Source organism: Rhizophagus irregularis, chromosome 7, assembly GCF_026210795.1.
Source record: "Rhizophagus irregularis chromosome 7, complete sequence".
In the NCBI taxonomy this organism is placed as follows: Eukaryota; Fungi; Glomeromycota; class Glomeromycetes; order Glomerales; family Glomeraceae; genus Rhizophagus; species Rhizophagus irregularis.
Window position 1 is genome coordinate 3,833,732 of NC_089435.1, and position 20,521 is coordinate 3,854,252.

General features: G+C 29.9%; 4 protein-coding genes across 4 annotated transcripts; 2 read left to right on the top strand and 2 right to left on the bottom strand.

Annotated features, from left to right (window-relative positions):
- Nucleotides 1-2,308: 2,308 nt before the first annotated feature.
- Nucleotides 2,309-2,651, top strand: OCT59_027599 (uncharacterized protein; the record flags this gene model as incomplete). The annotated part of the gene is made up of 2 exons (XM_066137099.1): nucleotides 2,309-2,495; nucleotides 2,557-2,651. 2 exons carry the CDS (start codon nucleotides 2,309-2,311, stop codon nucleotides 2,649-2,651), a joined length of 282 nt encoding a protein of 93 aa, XP_065993519.1.
- Nucleotides 2,652-4,753: 2,102 nt separating this feature from the next.
- OCT59_027600 (uncharacterized protein) lies at nucleotides 4,754-5,031 on the bottom strand (the record flags this gene model as incomplete). The annotated part of the gene is made up of 2 exons (XM_066137100.1): nucleotides 4,754-4,926; nucleotides 4,995-5,031. The coding sequence occupies 2 exons, from the start codon at nucleotides 5,029-5,031 to the stop codon at nucleotides 4,754-4,756; spliced, it is 210 nt and encodes a 69-aa protein (XP_065993520.1).
- Nucleotides 5,032-6,752: 1,721 nt separating this feature from the next.
- On the top strand, nucleotides 6,753-11,264 carry OCT59_027601 (uncharacterized protein; the record flags this gene model as incomplete). Its single annotated transcript, XM_066137101.1, has 10 exons — nucleotides 6,753-6,903; nucleotides 6,971-7,131; nucleotides 7,206-7,356; nucleotides 7,447-8,036; nucleotides 8,114-8,193; nucleotides 8,308-8,585; nucleotides 8,651-10,247; nucleotides 10,318-10,395; nucleotides 10,474-10,619; nucleotides 10,693-11,264. The coding sequence occupies 10 exons, from the start codon at nucleotides 6,753-6,755 to the stop codon at nucleotides 11,055-11,057; spliced, it is 3,597 nt and encodes a 1,198-aa protein (XP_065993521.1). The 3' UTR covers nucleotides 11,058-11,264.
- A 5,257-nt stretch (nucleotides 11,265-16,521) lies between these two features.
- OCT59_027602 (uncharacterized protein) lies at nucleotides 16,522-20,391 on the bottom strand (the record flags this gene model as incomplete). The annotated part of the gene is made up of 16 exons (XM_025318973.2): nucleotides 16,522-16,632; nucleotides 16,692-16,850; nucleotides 16,941-17,052; nucleotides 17,130-17,203; nucleotides 17,279-17,395; nucleotides 17,474-17,798; nucleotides 17,905-18,266; nucleotides 18,333-18,524; nucleotides 18,621-18,755; nucleotides 18,833-19,040; nucleotides 19,121-19,340; nucleotides 19,410-19,578; nucleotides 19,650-19,774; nucleotides 19,856-20,019; nucleotides 20,089-20,294; nucleotides 20,389-20,391. The coding sequence occupies 16 exons, from the start codon at nucleotides 20,389-20,391 to the stop codon at nucleotides 16,522-16,524; spliced, it is 2,682 nt and encodes an 893-aa protein (XP_025174898.1).
- Nucleotides 20,392-20,521: the final 130 nt, after the last annotated feature.

A 20,521-nucleotide genomic window follows, 5' to 3' on the forward strand; every position in this document is an offset into this window, starting at 1 on the left:
AGATAATATAACACATATTAAAAAGAACATAAAAGATAGTATATAGATAGAATAGAAAGTAGCATAAAAATTTGTATAAATAGAGAGCGGAATTCAAAGTAATTCCATAGTTCTCATCTACAGAACTCAATAAAAATATAAGTTTCATTTAATTATTTGTTAGTAAAGTTTAATATTAATTAAAGGTAATAGGTTCGCCCTAAACTTTAATTAATGTTTGCTTAATTAATTTTAATTGAATAAAATGGAAATTTTAAGATGGATTAAATATATATTTTGAAAAATAATAATTCGTAGCGAGAGCTATCGAAGTTTGAAATTAAAGGTAAAAGTGGATATAATTTGGGAAAAATTTAGAGAAGTTAAATTTTATTTTATCTTGTTTGATGTTTTATATTACTAACGCTATTTATGTTGTGAACCAAAAATGTTGTCGTTATATGTTATTGTATGTTGTTCGTTGATTACGTTGTTTGTTAATTATGCTGTTGATTATTTGCTTGTTCGTTTATTTGTTCATTCGTTCGATTATTTGTTCGTTCGACCATGAGAATGCCCGTTCGATGTGGCAATTCTGTAAATTAATGACAGAGGGAATTGGGGGATCTCAACGGCAATAGTAGACCATATATTGAACAAATGTTCAACCATTGTATGTATATATAGTCTGCCATTGCTTGCGGTTCCATCTCTGGGCAAAAGGAACATCAATTGATATTTGCACTGCAGCGGGTGATACCTGAGCTTTAGCCTACTGTCCAACTGTTAAGGCTCAGTTTCAACAGTTGGAACGCGAGGGCTTATTTATGGCCAACTTAATTGCTGTTTTAGAATGTTCTGAACAATTATCTGCACCAATAATACTGATTCTTTTATTACAGGAACTTTCTCCTTTTTCACTAATATCTTCATTACCAATATCGCCAATACTTCTGCAAAGTATTTTGCTTAAAAAGATAATTTGTTTAAACTGCCCTTTTGCTGTTTTGATAAAATAAACTTTTCTTGTTTCTTATCCAGAAACGAGGTGAGATAGCATCTGAAAAACAAGTTCATCCAGAATCTAATACTGTCAGTAGAATTCTAAATATAGAAGTTAGAGCCTAGCTTCCTGCAGATACTTCTGATGTTCTATTATGGAAAAGAATTGAACAGGCCAAGAAGTTCTATAAACTATTCAGTGCATTGGGTATTATAGATAAAATCTATTGAATTCGTTTCTTTTCTGCCAACTCTATCTCATATAACGTATAAAGACATCCAGTATACACTCCCCTACAATAAATTACCAGATTTGACAAAATTTACATAGCAATTTTCATGTTGCATATAAGTTTACGAATTTTTAATAAAATTTAGCCAGAATTTTTTTATTTGAAAGTTGATCGTAGATAGTTTTTATGTATCAAAATAAATAAATATGATTAATTATAAATATAAAAAAGTTTTCTCATTGCAAAATAATATAAAAAATCATGAAATTCTCACTTTTTTTCAGCAATGGGTCAACTCTTTAAAATTTTAGAAAATTTTCTTTATTTTTTAATACAAGAAAGCTACAATTGATTGGCTTTCAAATAAAAAAGTTTTGACTAAATTTTATTGAGAATTCATAAAGTTTCATATAGCCCGAAAATCAACAATTTTACTAGTAAATCTTATAAAAATTTGTAATTACATAGTAAAATTAACAATAATTGACAAATTTTAGTCTATATGAAACTTAACGAATTCTCTACAAAATTCAGTCAAACTTTTTTTGTTTGAAAGCCAATCAATTGTAGCTTTCTTGTATTAAAAAATAAAGAAAATTTTCTAAAATTTTAAAGAGTTGACCCATTGCTGAAAAAAAGTGAGAATTTCATGATTTTTTGTATTATTTTGCAATGAGAAAACTTTTTTATATTTATAATTAATCATATTTATTTATTTTGATACATAAAAACTATCTATGATCAGCTTTCAAATAAAAAAATTCTGGCTGAATTTTATTAAAAATTCATAAACTTATATGCAACGTGAAAATTGCTATGCAAATTTTGTCAAATCTGGTAATTTATTGTAGGGCAGTGTATTATAGACAATGTATCCTTTGATTATAACATCGGAGACTACACTACTGTAATTGAATTGCTTAATAGTTTACTAACAAATATTACTGATCAAATCAGTAATTCTAAGTGTTTTGAAGTGTATGAACATATTTTACTAGCGCGATCTTTATATTTTTAGCAAATGAAAGAAATTCATATGGAGACCCAACTTTGTGAATTCAGTTCACGAAGTGATAAGAAAATTCTGACTTATTATGATTCACCAGTTTTCCTGTCCAAAAAAAATTGATATTAAAGTAGATAACGACAATAATCCCTGGATGAAAGAAATCATGAAGGCTTTCAAGAAGGAAGAGGCCAGGATGGAGAAAGAAAGACAGAACGAAACATTACCAGAGGTAAATATCCCACTTTTGATTAATAATCAGGTAGGAGATAGCGGTGGATACTGAACCTGAATTGTTATATAATGTAAGTACTTCTGATTCTGATGATAATTTAGGTGATGATTTCGATGATTCTGATAGCGATTCTGGTAATAAGTCTGATAATACTCGATATAGCATAGTGAATATTCTAATTTTATCACAATTTTAATGATCATTTATCGATCACTTATTCACATAGAATAATGAATAATGCCATTATTTATAAATTTTGTGTGTATTTTTTTGCTAATGTTTTATTGTAAAATCATATGCTAATGTTATATACATAGCAAATTTTATACATGAGCAGGACGTGATGGAAAACCCTCAAAAAGTATTGTGTTTATTCAAAAAATGATATACAAACCTTATTTTCAATAATTACACGAAGAGAAGAGAGGTATGATTATTTATTTTGTCTTTTTTTTTTTATAATAAATTTTGACATGGGTTAGTCCACTGCAAGAGAATAATAGTGAAATATTGGCAAAAAGAATAAGACATTATGAGGATTAACAAAAAATATTACAAAATATGATTATCGCCATTTATTAATTGCGCATCATCTTTCATGGAATGAAGATATTTCAAATAAAGCATGTGGATTGTGTGATAATTGTTTACTAAATTCAAACAATAATCCAGTATAGAATGACTTTTCAGCCGATGTGATTAGACTGCTAAAAATTGCCAAAGAAATTTTGGAATCTAGAAAAATAAATAAAATGATACCTTTGGATACTGCAGCAGTTTTTTGTAAATTAAAAGAGCCAACGAACTTGGGCTTTCAGAATTATCTATTTATAATGAACTATTTGAACGAAAAATAAAAATAAAGAGAATGTTTTATTTGTTATAGATGATCTATGTGTTAAAGGCTTTTTGATTTTGAATTTCCAGCTTTGAAAGACAGCAGCTTTGACCAAAAACTTTTCATTCAAACCAATAATAGTTGGATTGGGAGATAATGCTGAAAAAAAAGTAACGCGTATTATAATATATTATTTTTTTACAATGAAACTAAAAATTTAACTTTATTAATAATTTTAAAAGACTAAAAGAAATAAAATACACATAATACGCGTAAAAAAAAGTTAACTTGTCTTCATAAGTATAAATATTTGTATATAAGAAAGCTAATTATTTTATTAAACGTTAGGTTTTGTTAAAAAAAAAGGTTTGAACATGAAAAATTTACATATGCATTATATATCATAATATATACTGATCATTTTTGATTAGCCATCACGATTAGTGAAAAATGATCTACAGTGTGTACTCTAGCCTTAAAATGATAAAAAATACAATTATTAATGATAACTTTGAGAGGATAACTTCTTCAAAAATGGTCAATTGAATTCTGTCTCTAAAAAGGAATTTTCAGAACGTAAAAAGGTTTTTGAGAAAGTGAACATTACACAGATGGATTAATTTCCACCTAATAGTATTAACACGTATACTAGTTTTCCCATACAGATAAGCTGGAATTTATCAGTGGAAAAAATTGATACATTCTTTGAACGTCAAGATATACGCGAATACAAATTTGACATCGATTCAAGAGGAAACGTATTTATAGTTGAATTGAAAAAAGTGGAACACGCATTTGTTATTGCACGATTTAAAAATTATTTTGACGTTCCCAATAGAGATGTTGCCAATAATCCTCCGATAGATGTTGCGGGTGCTTTAAATAAGATTTTCCTTTGGGTTATTTAGGCTTGTTATCAGTTTTATAATCTACTTATGTTCTATAACAGCTCATTATAAACCACGTGAAAAAGGAAAATCCTTAGCACCTGATATAGCTATATACACTGGTAAAAAAATGGTCTATCCTACACATATTCTACACATATCTTACATATATCGAGCTTTTCCAAAATGTAGAAAATCATACACAAATAATACACATATCATATACATATTAGGTACTTATATATATAAGATACCCATTGCAGATCTTATACATGCCACCCAAATTATTTGGACTGCCGTAATTATAAGTAAAATCCCAAATTCAATTATGGCATCCCAAATTATTTTGGAACTTTACATAGTAAATTATATATAAACCGAATGAATTATGGCATCCCAAATTATAATTGTGGCATCCCAAAATAATTTGGGCAGCATGTATAAGGTACCTGATATATGTATGATATATATATTAGTACCCGATATGTGTATGATATGTGTATTATTTGTGTATGATTTTCTACATTTTGAGTACCCAATATGTGTAAGATATGTGTAGGATAAATCATTTTTTTACCAGTGATATCCAAGTTTGAGCATTATTCCAAAACTTCCAACTCCAGCTCCACTTCCACAACGTGAACTAAGAATTCTTAGAGCTTCTTGTAGACCTTTCTGATATTGTGAAATTCCTCCAGTTGATAAAATGGTTGGTTCTGTCATATCAGATTTTGTTCCTAATTTTCCTAGTCTTAATGTAAATTAATTATATCTCGTACGCGGATAATATGTGAAATTGCAGTGTTAAAGTTACGATCTTTACGAGAGGTTGGAATGCAAAGTGTTGTCATTGGATACGATAGCAATATATAAGATGTATATTCAGAGTTAAAATTTATCGTCAAAGAGCTACAAGAAATGCAATTGGACAGTTAGATCGATGTATGATTGTACGTGTCATACAGCCTATTTATTATTCAATGATTTTGAAATTTTTAAATTTTTTCTATTTCTAATTCTAGGCCAGACTTTGGACATGTCAGTTATAGAGCTCTGAACAGGTTAGCCAAATTCAGGTAACCTGACCTAACCTGATTGACCTGTTGACCTGAAACTATTGATTCTACTATGAGTTGCAGTATTGCGATTCACTTTTTTATATAGAATTAATATAAAAAAGTGAATCGCAATATCGCAACTCACTTTTTTTTATATAGAATCTATATAAAAAAGTGAATCGCAATACCGCAACTCACTTTTTTTATACAAAATCAATATAAAAAAGTGAATTGCAGTATGGGGATTCACTTTTTTATAAGATTTTAATATAAAAATGTTGAATCGCAATATTTCGAGAAAAAACGTTGCGAAAACATTTTTTTATAATATTATATTAAAAAAATGTTTTGTAACGTTTTTTTTTTGATATTTCAATAATAACGTTGTGAAAACATTTTTTTCATAATGTTATATTAAAAAAAACGTTTTGCAATATTTTTTTTCAATATTTTAATAAAAAATGTTGCAAAAACGTTTTTTTTCATAATATTATATTAAAAAAAAAGTTTTGTACCATTTTTTTTCAATACTTTAATAAAAATAGTCCTGAAATTTTTCAGGTTTCAGGTCAGGTCAGGTCAAACAGACAACCCTGATATAACTCGACTCGACACGCATTCGAAAAAAATTTCAGGTCGGGATCTTATCAATTAACCTGATCTGACCTGACCCATTCGGAGCTCTAGTCAGGTAGTACCAATACCAGAAAGACATATAGCAGTAGCAGGATAGCCAGGAGTTTATTATGAGAAGGTAAGATTAGTATGCCATTGATGTTTTTGCATTCAATTTAAATTGCAAATATCTAATATATAATATAAACTTACCAAATTTTTTATAGTGGAATTTCAGTACTCACAATTATCACACTGGTGCTCCTACTACTTGCACAGGACCAGGTTTACTTAATTATCAAGTTAATATCCCAACCCAGGATGTATTCTGGGACTCTTTTGTGATCAGGGGAGCCTCCTCCACAGTTGGGTATGCCATCACAGTCCCCGGTGAAGTCACTGCCCCTAACTTCATTATAGATTTGTATCAAATTCAGCAATTGGTCTTGCTAAACCAAGAAAACTAGAACATAGATTATTGATTAATAAGTAATAGTTAAGGAGAAATTTGCAAACTTTATTATAATAATTTTTTGATACACAGAATAATAGTGTATAATAATAAAATTTGTATCATAAAAAAATCTATTGCTTGGCTTAAGCTTATTAATCAAATTTGATTGGACAATCCGTGTTTATAAATAATTAGATCGGATTTTTGATTTTGTATTAAAAGTAAAATTTAAAGAATTTTATTCAATAATTATAGGTAACATGTGAAATGGGAGGTAATTGTAAAGGGGTACACCCTGGATTAATCAAATCAAATTGAATTTTTAATTTGTGAATTGTGTTACTTGAGCACAATGCACTATTTGATCATCTATATAAAATTTAATCCGTGACGTAGCACCGCTTATCTTCGGAACTTAATCACTCAATCAACCTTTTTTTTCTAAATGTCTTCAAGTTCCAGCAATTATACAGCCCGAATTGCCAAAATACAAATTTATGATGATTTACATAGTTCTAGTAATGATTTAAAAATTGGACTTAGTGAAAAATTATGGGACGAATTAATTAAAGAAACCGTAGAAGACGAATCTGAGGGTAATTTTATTTTGTTTTATACTAGCTTTATTCTCGTTATAAAGATAAACTGTGTTTGCATTTACAGCTATAAGAGCGACGCTTAAACCTTATATTTGTGTTTCTGTCACACCTTTGGATTTATATTTGAAAAATCCACTTAGAACAACAAAACATAAACCATTAATTTCTTCAATTTTTACATACGCAAGATTACAATATCCTGATAGATTTGAAGACACGCCCGAGGTAGACAATAATATATTATTATTTATCCCATATATGTTTAATATATAATATTTTATCATTAACTTTTTCTGTAGGAGCATGTTTGTTATGTATCAAAAGATTTCGTAAAACAAAATAATTTAAGAGATGCAATCGAAGTAGAAATTAAAATTGCCGATCCAATTGAATTAGAAGAGGTGATTGTTGGAGCATTGAATAATGAATCATATGAAAGTTTGATAAAAGGTTTAGTTTTTGTTTTTTTCATAGAAAATTTGTGTTTGAAAGATTTTATTTATTCATTATAATTTTATTAAAATGTTTTATCAAGAAAAGATCCTTCCGCAGTATCAGCCTATTTTTATTCATCACCGCCTGTAGTGGTTAGACAATCGCAAATCTATAGTTTTCAACAAGTTTCTATCCCTGTTTCATCAAACAAATTTAAGGTTTTAATGTGCAATCCAGTTTTACAAGGAATCATTTCAACCAATACGAATTTCATTATCACCAATTTGTCACAAGAAACTTTAATATATGATAATGAAGAAGGAGAAAAAAATATTAATAATCATGATATCGCGGACTTTTATTTTGAAGATTATTTAGATGAACCAAATATTTTAAATTCGAAGGATTATTATATGGAAACTCAACTGGCCTTACTAGAAGTTAATGGGCAGGATACCGGAAATGGATCCGAATCAGATTGGACTACTTCTGCGTCTTCAATATCTTCTGATGAAGATTGTTTAAATAATGTAGCTTCCATTTCAAGAAAATCAACTTTTACTCCTCAAATTTTATCATCTCCTTTTCCTGTTACTTTAATACAACCTATACCAAAAGAAAGAGAGGATCCTGAATCAAGAGTCCTAATCAGTTTAAAGGACTTAGCCAAATTGGGAATTCAAAGTGGAAGTTGGGTGAGAAGTAATTTTATTATTTTCGCAACATTTAAATTCATTCTTGTTAATATATTATTATACCATATTTTTATTAGGCATTAGTATCAGGTCCTATTAATGAGAAAACTAGGTTATGCAAAGTATATGCCATCGATATTTCATTATCAACTATAGAGTATTTATTATTATTATTGTTGTTGTTTATATAGAAATGTAAATAAAAAAAACATATATTTTATTTTAAAAATTTTTTCTAAAATTCAACATTCTTTAATAATCTTTTATTTAGAGTTCCATATCCTCCTGCTTATATTTCACCATTGCTTTATTTTAACCTTGGATTTTCTGATACAAACAAGTTGAGTTCTGAACAATTATTCGTTCAGCCAGCTATTAGAATGCAATCCTTACCTCCAGTAGCTAAATATTTAGTTGTTGCCAGAATAGCTTTTCCAAATTGTACAGATAGATTTATCTATAATGCCAGTATGGATGGCTTAGAAAGCTGGTTTGAAGAAGCTGATAGAATAGTTTGTGAGGGAGATATTTTCTCTATTCCTATAGACGGTAAGTGTTATTATCAAGTATTTGCTTAAAATTTTTTAATTCACTTATTGAATCTAATAATTTAGAGGAAGCTGCAAGATTAAGACCGCAAAAAGTTGAGGGGGATGTTGAAACTTTAGAAGACATTAAAGTTGCTACTGCTCCATTAAATCCAACAACTGCTGTCTATTTTAAAATTTCTAAATTGAAACCTCAAAACAAGAAAAAAATTATGATGTATGGATATGGTAGATTAGTTGATACCAAATTAACTAGAATTGAACAAATAGGGATGGTGCATTCTAGAGTTCCTGCCGTGAAACAATATTATGGAATTAGTTCCGAAATTCCAAAATTACCCAATTCGAACTCAATATTAACATCACCTGGAACATCTTATGCTAAACTTTATGATCTAATTTCATCTTGTCTTCATCCAAATGCCGCAACACTTAAACTTAGTTGTACGGTTCTTTTACATGGACCTCGGGGTTGTGGAAAGAAAACGACAGTTTATTGGGTGGCGGAATCAGTTGGTGTGCATGTTTTCGAAGTGAATTGTTTTGATTTTGCGGGAGAGACTGATGCAAAAACAGAAACATCACTTCGTATGAGATTGGATAAGGCAGTGACATGTTCTCCGTGCGTATTCTTATTAGGTCATGTTGATGCGTTAGCTAAGAAAAGTGCTGTTCTTGAAACCGGTCAAGAGCCGACCATTTCAACTATTTTACAAGATTGTTTTAAGCAGCTTATAACAAATTTTCAAAATATAGGATATCCTGTATTGGTCGTAGGTACAACAGGAGATATTGACAAAATCCCCGCAAGTGTAATTGGATGTTTTAGGCATGAGATTGCTTTCGAAGCACCTTCTGAGCCTGCAAGATTGGCTATATTAGAACGATTAACGTCTGATACACCTTTGGCTCCGGATGTCTCATTATCATCATTGGCAACACAGACTGCTGCACTCGTACCCAAAGATTTGGTAGATTTGGTTGCAAGAGCTGGTTTAGCATCGCTTGAACGGGTTGAAATTTCTTTGAAAAAGACAAATCAATCCGTAAAAGATGTGGACATTGTCCAAGCTGGAATTACTTTGACAGCCGCAGATTTTGAAAAAGCTCTTAATAAAGCAAGAGCGTCATATTCTGATAGTATAGGTGCACCAAAAATTCCTAATGTTACTTGGGATGATGTTGGGGGTCTTGCAGATGTAAAAAATGATATTTTAGATACCATTCAATTACCTTTAGAACATCCAGAATTATTTGCAATTGGGATGAAAAAGAGATCGGGAATTTTACTTTACGGACCACCTGGTACAGGAAAAACACTTCTCGCCAAGGCAGTTGCAACTTCATGTTCTTTAAATTTTTTTTCGGTTAAAGGACCCGAATTACTCAATATGTATATCGGCGAATCTGAGGCAAATGTTCGACGAGTTTTTCAACGTGCTAGAGATGCTAAACCATGTGTGATATTTTTCGATGAACTGGATTCTGTTGCACCTAAAAGGGGAGAGAAAGGTGATTCAGGTGGTGTAATGGATAGAATAGTTAGTCAACTTTTAGCCGAGTTGGATGGGATGGGACAGGGTGGAGGCACAGCAGACGTGTTTGTAATCGGTGCAACTAATCGACCGGATTTATTGGATCCAGCATTATTAAGACCCGGGCGGTAAGTTATTTAAATATTCTTTTTATACTAACGTATTTATCATCATATTTATTCAATGATTATTATTTAGATTTGATAAACTTCTTTATCTTGGAGTAAGTCAAGATCACGAATCACAACTTAAAATAATTCAAGCATTAACAAGAAAGTATGCAATTTTTTCATTTTTAATCATAAGAATACTTCTGGACATTTAAATAATTTTTTCGAAAATTTATTTTGTTAGGTTCCGTTTACATCCTTCATTGGACCTTGGAGTTGTCGCAAAGAAATGTCCTTTTAATTATACAGGTGCTGATTTTTATGCACTTTGTTCGGATGCAATGTTAAAGGCAATGTCAAGAACAGCTGAAGCTATAGAAACCAAAGTTGGTACGTATTATGTAATGAGCGAGATTTTTTGTCCCATTTGATGAACTAATTTATTTAAATTTGATTTTTAAAGCTGAAATAAATGCCAATCCATCATCAAAATTTCCTAAACCTATTAATTCGCAATATTATCTTAATCATCTGGCTACGCCTGAGGATACTCTGGTTGAAGTTAATCAAAACGATTTCGATAGAGCCTTAGCTGAGTTAGTACCTTCAGTCTCCGAAAAAGAATTAGAACATTATAAAATGGTAAAAATGAGATTTACTCAACAAGAAGTAAATAAGTTCGAAAGGAACAATGAACAGAATTTGCTCGCCGAAGAAGAATATTCTAACATTAACATTATTAGCGGTGGGAGTGGAACTATCGATTTTATTGGAAATAACAATGAAAAGTCGCAAGAGGATAAAAAAGGTAAAGCAAAAGTCGGTTGATTAATAGAAATCTTATTCCTGATTTGTTGAGCTTTTTGTAATACTGCGGCAAAAATTACCTTCTTGAGTCCTCGTATTACTTTCTTGACCCGGTCAAAATATGCATGATTATGTATGACAAACATATTCTTTTCTTGACTCGAAACTCGATAACTGATAGTGTGATAAACAAAAAAGAATATTTAATAAGAATAACAATAACTTGTTAAAAACTTTGCTGTTTATATTGTTTTATAATATATGATAATGTTTTAGTGTAACAAAAATTTTTTAAAAAATAAGTACCGTATTATTTTTTCATTAAGTATTATAAATCTATTTATAATATTAATGTCTTGCAAAATTCTTTTTGTGTCTACACTCTTGTAAAAGAAATGAAATAACAACGTGTTAATGTTTTTTAATTTCGAAAAAGAATATGTTTGTCATAAGGTAATTTTTGCAATACTGCGGGTTCTTTGATTTTATTGATCGCGTATTCGCGTGAGTTGGCTGATTTGTTATGTTTATACCAAAAAAGGAAATTATTAACTAAATAAGTTGACCTGTAAATAAAAAAAACCAGATTATTTCTAGAAAAGGCAAAATCCGGAATTAACATTAGCAAATTTAATAAATTAACGGCAAGTCATTACTATAAGTGGAGAATAAAGCATAGCCTTATTTCCAGAAACAAATTGTTCTTTTACGAATACGAGAAAACCATTTTAGGCTAGTCCCAAATCATTTATCGAAAGTGTTACTTTTATTCTTTGTCTTACAACTCCATCTTCCGCAATTAAAGATCCGTAAACAACAATGTAATGAATTTTCAAAATTGTTATATTTTTACGGAGCACGACGATTTATCCTAAATCCATAATTGATAAATTAATAAATTACGACCGCAGTCGAATAACCAAAATTTTGTATTGAACCCAAATTTATCCACAATAATTATATATTAATATTATTAATATTTTGCGTAATTTTTTAATGAAAGAAAATTATACTAGTAATTCCAAACAAACAATGATATCCTGAAATAATTTAATTGTGTCGATTACATGATTATTGATTATTTACATCATTCAAACACCAGCATGTCATACACTCCTTATTCTAAAAAAATCGCCCAATAAAATTTCAATGAATTTCTACTTAAAGTTACAAGAATTCTTTGTTTTTTTTTTGGTTTTTTCTTGTTGAAACAAAAAAAAAATTTTATCGTTATCGTCGCTATTCATTATTTTATTTGCGAAATATAATATTAATTTTTTAAAAAAAACTCCTTAAATAAGGTTGGTATAACTTTTTCAGGTTGGAAAGTGAAATAACATTTGGACAATTCCCGTTTATATTATATTTTATTTTATTTTTATAAAAAGAGAGAAAATTCAACAGTAATGGCTTCTGGAGCGACAAAAGCGGCAGCTAACATTGGTATGATAGTTGCTAAACGGCCCGAAAAGCCAGGTAGTGCTGGCAAAGTCGTTGAATTAAAGACCAACTTTATAGCAGTGTCTACTGAGGTAAATAGAATCAGTAAATATTTTATAAACTTTACATAGTGAAAAATTAAGTATTCGAATTACTTTTAATAGTTTAAATATCCGAAAGTGCACTATTATTCTTTTGAAGTTTCTGATGCGAAAAAGAAAAAAGCTGGAAGAAAGGACTCTCAGAAAGTGTTCGAGCAAATGAAAAAAAATCAAAAATTCGGTGCAAAGGCTTTACCGGTTTTCGACGGTGGGCAAGTTTATTCAATATCACAGCTTGATATAGGGCATAGAAAAGAAACAAGGAGCCATTCGGTAACATTGGAGATATCGATTATATTTGATTATTCAATTAAGCAATAATACACTATAAATTAACTTTGTTAATGTTACGATTTAAGGTAAAAATTCCCGTGGATGCTGATGGTTCAGGACGTGAAAAGGACTTAAAGGTTGAAGTTAAATATCAAGGAGAAATAGATTTGAGTCCTATCGGAGATTATGTTAAAGAGAAATCTACTAGTGCTTGGGATGGGAATATTCAAAGTAGTTTGACTGTCTTAAATGCTTTTGCAAATAATAAAGTCCGATTATCGTTTTTATCTGTGGGAAGAAAGGCGATATTTCCGCCGCCTCGTGATAATAGACCAATTTTTTTGCCCGGTGGTATCGAAATGAAACAGGGGTTCTATCAATCAGTAAGACCTGGATGGGGTAAATTTTTTTTTAAATTTTTTATATTTAAAGTTAACTTAAAGAAACATTGATTTCACATATTGTTAAAACTTTCGCAGGAAGGCTTACAATAAATGTGGACATATGTGCTACCACTTTTTATCCTGCGGGTCCTATAATTGATCTCATACCAAAGATTATCAAAACCAAATTTGACAGGCATGAAAAAACGAGAGATGAATTACGTAGAGGCTTGGATAGGAGAGAAATTGATACTCTTAATAGATTTTTCAGAGGTGTCATGATTTTTGTAACTCACAGATCAGACAACCGTAAACCAAAACATAAAGTGTCTTATCTAGATTCTCAACCAGCTGATCAAGCTAAATTCAAACAAGGCAATAAAGAGATTACAATTGCTCAATATTTCAAAGAAACCTACAAACAAACCTTGCAATTTGGACGATTACCATGTATTGTTGTAATTAAACCAGACAAGACAAAAGTGTTTTTTCCTTTAGAAGTGTGCGAGATATGTCCTGGTATATTTGTATAAATACATATTTTTTTTTGGCTTATAATAATTTTTCTTTGAAGTGAGAAAATAATTACTAATAATTACAATTTTTGTAGGACAAAGATACGAAGATAAACTTTCTGATGATGCCCGAAGGGAAATGGTTCAAAAAACTGCGATCAAACCGTGGGAAAGATTTGATCGTATCGAAACAGCTATCAAAGATATTTTTCGACATCAAAGAGACGAAAATTTGCGCTCTATTGGGATGAATGTAGACCCAGAGTTTATTAAGGTCAAAGGTAATTGTCAGAATGAATGATACAAGGTCTTGTTTTTTTTTTAACTTTTCAAACTCGACATTATAATATTAAGGTCGCGTCATTCAACCACCAAGATTAACTAATGGTACAGAAATAGTCCCGGATGGAGGACGTTGGGATTTGAGAAAATTCATTAAAGTAAAAATTTATAACATTGAAATAATAGTAAATTTATTACTTATTTTATTAAAATTTATAATTTATATGAAATTTTTATTTATTTTTAGTGTCCTAGGCTTCATAATTGGTCAGTAATTGTATTTGAAAACAGGAATTATGCTCCTCTAGAAATGGTCAAAAATGCTATTAGACAATTAGTCAGTTCTTTAAGTGAAAGAGGGATGGTAAGCATAACGAAAAGAAGTTGTCAAATATTTTTAAATTTAAAATTTTATCGTTTTATATTTATTTATACATACGACACCTCTGTGTATATATATATATAGGACGTCTATCCAGATCCACCAATAGAATATGGTAACCCACAAGGCGGTTACGATAAAGTAAATTTTCTTTTTTTCTCACTTTTTTTTTATTTATATATAATTCATGAATTACTTTTTTTTCAATTTAGTCGCTATTACTTGCTGCTCAAAAAGCCAGGATAACGCGTGATAGGCCCGCACAACTCATTATTTGTGTAATTCAGAAAAAGGTCTTAGGTGCATCTGGTATTCATGCTATAATAAAACGTATTTGTGGTACTCAACTTGGTGTAATTTCCCAATGCATTGTTGCCAACAACATGAAAGGCCAAAACCCTAGTCGGTGGAGGCAAATATGTGGTAACATTTCTTTGAAAATTAATGGAAAATTAGGTGGTAAAAATTGTGTTTTAGCTGACAGGGAACTTAATTTTGGAACGAACAAACCGGTACTTTAATATATTATCTCTATCTTAATCCTTTGTTCATAGTTTATATTAATTTTGTGTTTATAATTGTTTCCTATAAGTATATGGTATTCGGTGCTGATGTTTTTCATCCTGGTCGTGAAGAAAAGGGACGGCCAAGTGTAGCTGCAGTTTGTGCATCAGTAGACAAGACAGTTACAAGATATGTTGGCCGACACAGTATGAATCAAAAAATAAAAAATGAAATTATCGAGAATCTCGAAGGCATGGCAGTAGAATTATTAAATCAATTTCAACGAGAAAATAATATACTACCTTTCCAAATTGTGTTCTACCGTGATGGTGTTGCTGAAGGTCAATTTCAACATGTCGTCCAAAAAGAAGTAGAAGCACTAAAACGTGCTTTCAGTCGAGTTTATGGCGAAAAGGGTGAAAAAGGGCAAAAACCACAATTAACGTTTATTATTGTGCAAAAACGTCATCATGCACGGTAGGTTACATTTTCTTACAACATATTTCATGGCTATTTCTATGATTTATAAATTTTACACATTTTATCTATAGGTTTATGCCTGTTCAGAGAGGAGACTCTGATAGAAGCGGTAATTGTAGACCTGGTACAATTGTGGATACTGAAATTGTGGTACCTCAAGAATTCGACTTTTGTAAATAACCAATCATTCATTTTTATTCTATAGTTATATGTATAACAACAGCACTTATGTTTAATATGTACGAATTGCATTCTATTTTAATATAGATTTACAGTCCCACGCAAGTCCTCTTGGAACGGCTCGTCCTACGCATTATCATGTGTTATTAAATGAAGCTAATTTTCCTGTTGATGCTATACAGACCTTAACATACAAATTATGTCATTTATCTGCCAGGTAATATATATCATTTAAGCTTATGAATAACAAAGTAAAAACTTATCATTTGCATTTAAATTTCAGATGTAATCTTGCCATATCTCATGTGACTCCGGTCCACTATGCTCATCATATTGCGAACCAAGCAAAACATTTCGTTTCATGGGATGGTTCTGGCAGTGGAAGATCAGGTAGTTCAGGTGGTCGTGGAGGTGATACTGTTCCAAATACCACCAGATGCGAGAAAATGAAATCCGGGATTGAAAACGAGATGTTTTTTGTTTAGGGGATTTTAAAGTTAAACCTACATTATATGGTCATTTATAGAATAGATACCGGATAACGAATTAAATTTTTCAAAAAAAAAATATATATATATATAATAATAATAATTAGGTAACTACTGTATTATTAATAATGTTCTTAACAAATAATTTTTCCCTTTAATATTATATACTACTATATTTATTAAATTAGGATTAAATTAGGATTAGTTCTATTTGACATTAATTGTAATTTATTTTTGCGAATTTGAACAAATATTAGATTATGTACACATATTTTTTTACTCACGGTGATTTCATATATTTTAATAAAAAAATCAACATTGTATTAAATTTCATTCATTAAATTTTTGTATAACTTCACATTTTTTTTTATTTGATACCTAATTATTTTATAGAAAGTAATTCTAATAAAGCTATTATATATCTTCTTAAATAATAGCTTATAAAAGTAGATTTTCATTAAGTGAATGATTTAATGATAACATCTTGATTTTGATCCCACATGAACAAATGTGTAAATTCAGCAGACCTCAAAAATGAGTCAACATCATAAACATTATATTTCTTTGCCTATAATAATATTAAATTAATAAACAGAATAAATTAAAAAATCATATTTATACACTGACCTGTTCTATCAACTCAGACACGCTTATATGTATATTTCCAGTCCGAGAATGCACATTTGAAGCTTTTTGAAGTTGTACCTTTTCTCTAACCATATCATTGAGAATATGTATAAGTAATTCTGATTGTTCCTTTGCTTTATTGATATATTTTGCAAATTGCTATTTATAATAAGAAAAGTCAATTAATAAAATATTAAAATAATAATATACCACAATATATTTAAAAATATATTCTTTATTTATACTTACCCTCTTAAGCCTATTTGAAATAGAAAATTTCTGTGAATCAAAAAAGCTTTGTAGTACTACGTCAATAGCTATTTCAACATCAATCTTATTTGTATAAGTTCGAAGATGCATTCTAATAATATAAAAATGTAATAATAAATATGTATGTTAATTTATCAATAATACTAATTGTAAAATTTTTGTATTTACCTGGCATGAGCTTCAGCTAAACGCAGCATAGACTCTAGATAACGAACCGTTATTGGAATACCACCATTTTGTGCCTAATCATAAATTGGTTTATTAGTTCTAAATTAAAATATTAAATAAAATATTTTATATATTACTCATATACTCACTTCTTTTCTCAATTTAGAATAAAGATCTGAAATCATGTGTTCATCAAGATTAGTCAATTGGGGTTTTATTTGTTTTGCATAAATAATATATTTTCTCAAAAGATCCTGTGAAATTACCTGTTAAAAAGAATTAAGAAAAATAATAAAATAAATCAATGTAGCGCTAATTAGTAGAGAAATGTAATGATGACTTACAGATCTATTATCTCGTTGAACAGTGAAATCCTCGCCTTCATCATGATAATCTGGATGACTTCTAACATGACTTTCAACAACAAAATTTGCGAGAATTTCATCTACAGTTGGATCAACGGTATCTTTGACAACACAGAGAACATCAAAACGTGAAAGAATAGGTTCAGTTAATTCGACATTATCTGAAAATGGTTTAGATGTATTATATCGACCTCCAATAGGATTTGCAGCAGCAATAACGGCACATCGAGCATTAAGCGTAGAATTTATTCCAGCTTTTGAAATCGAAATGGTTTGCTGTTCCATAGCTTCGTGGATGCTTACTCTGAATTATTTAATAAGTATGTTAACAAATATATAAGTCAATATGATCATTAGTATTTTACTAAAACAATAGTTCTTTTTATGAAATAATCATTATAAATATTTACCTATCTTTATCTTCCATTTTATCAAATTCATCGATTAAGCATACACCATGGTCGGCGAGTACGAATGCACCACCTTCTAGCGTCCATTCTCTTGTTATAGTATCTTTCTTCACTGATGCAGTAAGACCAACGGATGATGAACCACGGCCAGATGTATAGACGGCACGATACGCGGTTTTTTCAACATATTTCAAAAATTGAGATTTTGCTGTACCAGGATCACCAAGCATAAGTATATTAATATCTCCACGTAATCGGTGCTTGTCCTGAATATTTTTAGCTACACCACCAAATAATGATAAGGCTATAGCTCTTTTAATATCTTCGTGGCCGTAAATAGAAGGCGCAATACTTTTATATATCTAATAAATACAATTCATTTAATATTTTTAAAAGACTATCATAAAATATTACGTTATTATATCAACCTTTTGAGCGATTTTTGGATCCTCAGCGAGATTTTTCAACTGCTCTCTATCTTCACCAGTCAACTTATAAGTCGAATAAAAATCTTCCCTTTTAACAATATAGTTTGCTTCAATAACAGTAGCGAACACCGGAAATCCATTTTTTACATTTAATGATATATCAAAATTATTACGATAGATGCCGGTGATTTCCTGAAAATGATAAAAGATAAATAAATGGATAGTAAACGCTGTTATTATATTATAATTATTATTAATTATTATTAATTATATACTCATTATACGTACAATTTCATCACCAGGTTTCACTGAATCTATAAGGTCACAAAGCAAGATGACCTCCCGATGTCGAGGTAACCTTCCAGCAGGAATCGTACCAGGGGTTTCTTGCATAGTGATCTTTTGATAATCACTATACATTGTCTAATTGGTTTAATTAAATTTTATTTGAAAATTTTAACGATGTTTTTTAATGATTTGATTATTAATTTTGCACTCACCTGTTCTGTATTTAGACTAAAAGGTCCCTTTGACTGACAATAGCTGCAATGATTTAACTTTATCTCGGATTGAATATCTTGAGTATAAGGTCCAAGAACGCCGCCACATTTTAAACAATTATATTTTACAAATTTTAATTGAGGAAAAACACCAGTTCGCCTTGTCACAACACCGGAAATGCGTACCAAAGTATTGAGATGGGTATGTCTATATTAAAAAAAAAAAAGTATAAATTCGTTAATACTTTCTTTTTACAGGTTATTATTAATTTATATTTATTTTGCTACCTGAGTTCTCTAAGAGTGTATAATATAGGATAATCTGTTATCCGAACATGAATCTCTTTATTTAACTCTTCATAATGTGGATGTTTTTTTAATATAATATCTGTCGCGACTTCATCAAAGACTTGAAGAATTTCCGCAGGTGATTTCTTAAGAAATCTTGCTAGTATTGGTTTATCAGATTCTAAATGCACGTAACTAAATTCTAAACTCTGTAATTGGTCTATAAAAGTTATAAAATTAAATATCAAGTCACTTTATCTTGTACAAATAGATTAGATAATATGTTTACCTTTCGTAAGTTCTTCAATTCGAGGCCAATATACAGATTTTCCATCCTTTTTGTACTTGCATATGAAATTACGGAATTGACGCACGATACCTTTCTGAACGGCTGGATTTTTAATCCACTCGCTAATAGAAGTCGCCTTAACGTCCGCTAATTCTTCATTGTTCATACCCTAAAATAATATCTATTAATTTATACAAAGTTTATTCGATATTGTATATTTAGTCTAACTTTAGTATATACCTCATAATCATCGTCGTCACTATCTCCATCGAATTCGCCAATTTGTGGAACAACTTCTTGCTCCTGCGTTACTTCAGTAACTTTGCGTCGACGACGTTTTGTCTTTTCTTGCAAATAATTATTCGCTATATAAATATAATAAGTTATTTTAAAATCATACAATAAAAATATAATATGAAATTAAGAAATATAAATATAATTCATACTATCTAAAAGATAATCAGCTGCTGTACGTTCATTTCCACGTGCGTCACGTTCATCCATAATCCTTTCTATATTTCGTCTTATAGTAAGATCAAGTTCTTCATGTTCTTCATCGTCGATATTGTCTGAATCATAATTATCTAACTCGGGACGCTCTTCATAATCCCTAAATCGCAAGTGACAATATTTTTTAGATAATAATTTTATATCTTTAAATTCAACTTTGTATAAATACCTTTCAAAATCAGAGTTATACAAATTTTCTCCGTCTTCCTCAGAAATATCAGAGATATCATCTTCAATAAGATTTTCTTCCACTTCTATGTCGCCATCAGTATCCGAAGGAGGTGGTGGACTTGTTAAATTCAAGAAAGAGCCGGAAGAATAAGGGGAACGACTTTCTGCATTCGGACTAGGTTCTCTTGGTCGTTTTCTCTCAGCCTATTAATGTGTATTTATTTTTTCGAGTGAAGTTCGAATCAATTATTTAACGAAAACTTACGATAAAAAACGCGTTTTTTCAAATATTTCATACCATAGTATAATGTTACAAAATGAACAGAGATAGCGCGAAACCAAAGAAGTAATTTTATATAAACCATCATAACTACCATAGAAGTTGATCAAACACGCGAAAAAAATTAGACAATATTACAACATGTTAATTA